General features: G+C 47.0%; 1 protein-coding gene across 1 annotated transcript; it reads left to right on the top strand.

Moving 5' to 3' along the window:
* The first annotated feature begins 609 nt into the window (after positions 1-609).
* On the top strand, positions 610-2908 carry prorsd1 (prolyl-tRNA synthetase domain containing 1). The gene is made up of 4 exons (XM_047602493.1): positions 610-821; positions 1547-1672; positions 1773-1862; positions 1942-2908. Exons 1-4 carry the CDS (start codon positions 741-743, stop codon positions 2152-2154), a joined length of 510 nt encoding a protein of 169 aa, XP_047458449.1. The 5' UTR covers positions 610-740; the 3' UTR covers positions 2155-2908.

Below are 2908 nucleotides of genomic sequence, written 5' to 3'. Positions count from 1 at the left end.
TTCTGTTATTCATTCATTTCTTTTTTCAGTTCAATTTATTCATTTTATTTAACAGTTTGAATTAGAAAATGTTTCTTTTATTCATTTGTTTTTGCTGATGTAGTCCCTATTCTTTTATTGTTTTCTTTTATCCATAGACAAAGATGGAACAGCTTCTCTAAAGTGAAGTCAAAACTAGTGAGCTCCCCCTGGTGTTTGGAGGCCGCAGTAGCTATAGCTCCTAAGCTCCACCTCCTCCATGTCAGTGGGCGGGACTTGGGCCAAAATAAAACACTAAAATACACGTGATAGACTTTTTTTTTTCAAGGATGGCTTCAGTCATTTTAGGTAGTTAATAAAATGCTGATGAATTTGAAAATATAGAAACAGGATGTGACATAATGGCGACCACTTGTTGCCATGCCAACTGATAGTAAAAGAGGTCCAAACTCACAAGATGTCGCCGCCCGTATCTACGCGAAATTAGAGTCAGTTTGGACCTATATACAGTCACTGGTTTGGACCAATGAGGAGGAAGCGGAGCCGTGGCGTCCATATTTATATACGGCCTATGCTTTTAACAATAAGAGAGTTTTATCTATTTATTTATGCGCTGTGCAGCCAGAAGGTGTCAGTGTGGCGCCAGCTGCAGGAGAACAGCGAACAGAAGAAGAAGAAGGGCGTCGTTTAATTTTCTTCTTCTTGTTGTTTTTTCCTGCAGCTGTTCCTGACTTCCACCAACACTCTTTTATTCCGTCAACATGTCTGAAGATCTTCGCTCTGAACTGGAGAAATATCTCCAGACGCTAAACATCCAGACGAGCTGCGTGGAACATCCACCGGTAAAACAGCCTGAATCCCATGAACGTGTCCGACACATTTAGGTTCATTCACTCACTGTAAATCCTGTAAACGCCTTTAAACATTTTAAATAAAATTTCTGAATCGAGGGGTTTCACGCTTCTATTCGGCGTCATTTATGACACAAGGAACTCACTGTGGTGTAGGATCAGCTGTGAATGTGTGTTTTTAAGGCTGAACGCATTAACACGTGGACGCATTTCAGAGCTGTGTCTCAGTGGGAATGAGACTAGTGTCGTAATATTTCTGAGCCGAAAGAAGCAGCGGATGATCTGAAGCTGAAATCAAGTCGAGATGTTTGTGTTGTCGCCCTATCTGTACAGAATTAAGTTCATTGTAAAAAAACAAACAAAAAAACGACAGTTTTTAAAAGGAGTCTGGTGAGGAGCTTCTCAGAACCTTAAAGATGAGATGAACAGAGGTTCTGTAATGCGAACAATGAAACAATGGAAACTTAATGTGAGATTGAGATTTTTAAGTGGTTTTCAAAGTTAAATGAATTATTAAAGTTTTCTGAATGTTTTAACGTGGTACAGACCTGCTGTGACCCGCAGGGGGCGCCACGTGACCGTGTTATCAGCCAGTCTGCCCTGCAGCTGGATAGCGCCTCTCACCTCCTCCCCCTCCTCTCACCTCCTCCCTCTCCTCCCCACTCCTCCCCCTCCTCTCACCTCCTCTCACCTCCTCCCCCTCCTCCCCCCTGCAGGTGTTCACGGTGGAGGAGATGATGCCTCACCTGCAGGAGGTGAACGGAGCCGTCACCAAAAACCTCTTCCTGAAAGACAAGAAGAAGAAAGGCCTCTGGCTGGTGTCGGCTCGCCATGACCACCAGGTCAGCTCCTCCTCCTCCCCCTCCTCCTCCTCCTCCTCCTCCCCACCTACCTCCCCCCACCTCCCCCCTCCAGACTCAACACTGTCCCCTCTGTCCTCAGGTCGACCTCAACGTCCTCGCCAAGAAGCTCGGTCTCGGCAGCGGAAACCTGCGCTTCGCAGACGAGGCGGCCATGTTGGAAAAACTCAAGGTGGGATGAGTCCCTCAGGTTGTGTTGTCTCTCTGTCTCTTTGTGTCTCACTGTGTCTCTGTCTGTGGTCTCCTACCAGGTGGGTCAGGGTTGTGCGACGGCTCTGGCTCTTCTCTTCGATCGGGACCGGAGTGTGAAGTTCGTCCTGGACCAGGACCTGGTGGAGGGAGGCCATGCCCTGGTCTACTTCCACCCCATGACCAACTCCGCCACCATGGGGATCCGACCCCAAGACCTGCTGCTCTTCTTAAAGGAGACTGGACACGAACCCATCCTGGAGAGCTTCCAGTAGGACGGACCGGACCCGGACCCGGACCCGGACCCGGACCTGGACCTGGATCTGGACCTGGACCCGGACCCGGACCCGGACCCGGACCCGGACCCGGACCTGGACCTGGACCTGGACCTGGATCTGGACCTGGACCTGGATCTGGACCTGGACCTGGATCTGGATCTGGACCGGGATGTTACATATGGTTCATACTGGACTAGATGGAACCAGACTTTGATATATTTTTAAATGTAGAAAGAGAGGAAGGTCTTGATTAGTTGGGATGGATCAGGTTTTAACCCGTTACCTCTAATGAGTTTTTCCTCGTTAAGCCAGAAACCCTGCTGGGCTGGAAGCATGTCTCTATCTGTGTGAGGACCGACTCTCTAACCCTGGAACCTGAGAAAAAACAGTTTGTGATTATTTTAATCATCAGCTGCTGAGACAAACTAACCTGTTGACATCAGATGTGTTTCCATTCGCTCTAGAAATGAACAAAACTCAAATATGTCAGAAATAAACTGGTGATGAAACATAAAAACCTCCAACATCTGAAGCTGAAACATCTCTACTCTCAGGAGGAGGTTTCTCAGGCGCATCCATATAAAAGTTTATCTGTAAAGTTCAGTGAAACATGGAGATGATGCAGGGGGTCATGTGACCAGTTCATCTGGTCTGAATATTAAGTTTAACTTAACTCAGGTTCTTCGTGTCTCAACTAAGAAAACATAATTTCAGCCTTTTAACTGAAATTAAACTGAATCCTGTTCATGAA

The sequence above is a fragment of the Mugil cephalus genome, chromosome 13, assembly GCF_022458985.1.
Source record: "Mugil cephalus isolate CIBA_MC_2020 chromosome 13, CIBA_Mcephalus_1.1, whole genome shotgun sequence".
NCBI classification, from domain to species: domain Eukaryota; kingdom Metazoa; phylum Chordata; class Actinopteri; order Mugiliformes; family Mugilidae; genus Mugil; species Mugil cephalus.
Note: the sequence above shows the minus strand (reverse complement) of the source record. Positions and strands in the feature narration are given on the sequence as shown.

Bases quoted from the DNA above. Each gene is read 5' to 3' on its own strand.
- prorsd1 (XM_047602493.1), top strand. From the start codon at position 741: ATGTCTGAAGATCTTCGCTCTGAACTGGAGAAATATCTCCAGACGCTA. The intron at 822-1,546 runs GTAAAACAGCCT...TCCCCCCTGCAG, and splicing joins GCTGCGTGGAACATCCACCG to GTGTTCACGGTGGAGGAGAT. The intron at 1,673-1,772 runs GTCAGCTCCTCC...CTCTGTCCTCAG, and splicing joins CGGCTCGCCATGACCACCAG to GTCGACCTCAACGTCCTCGC.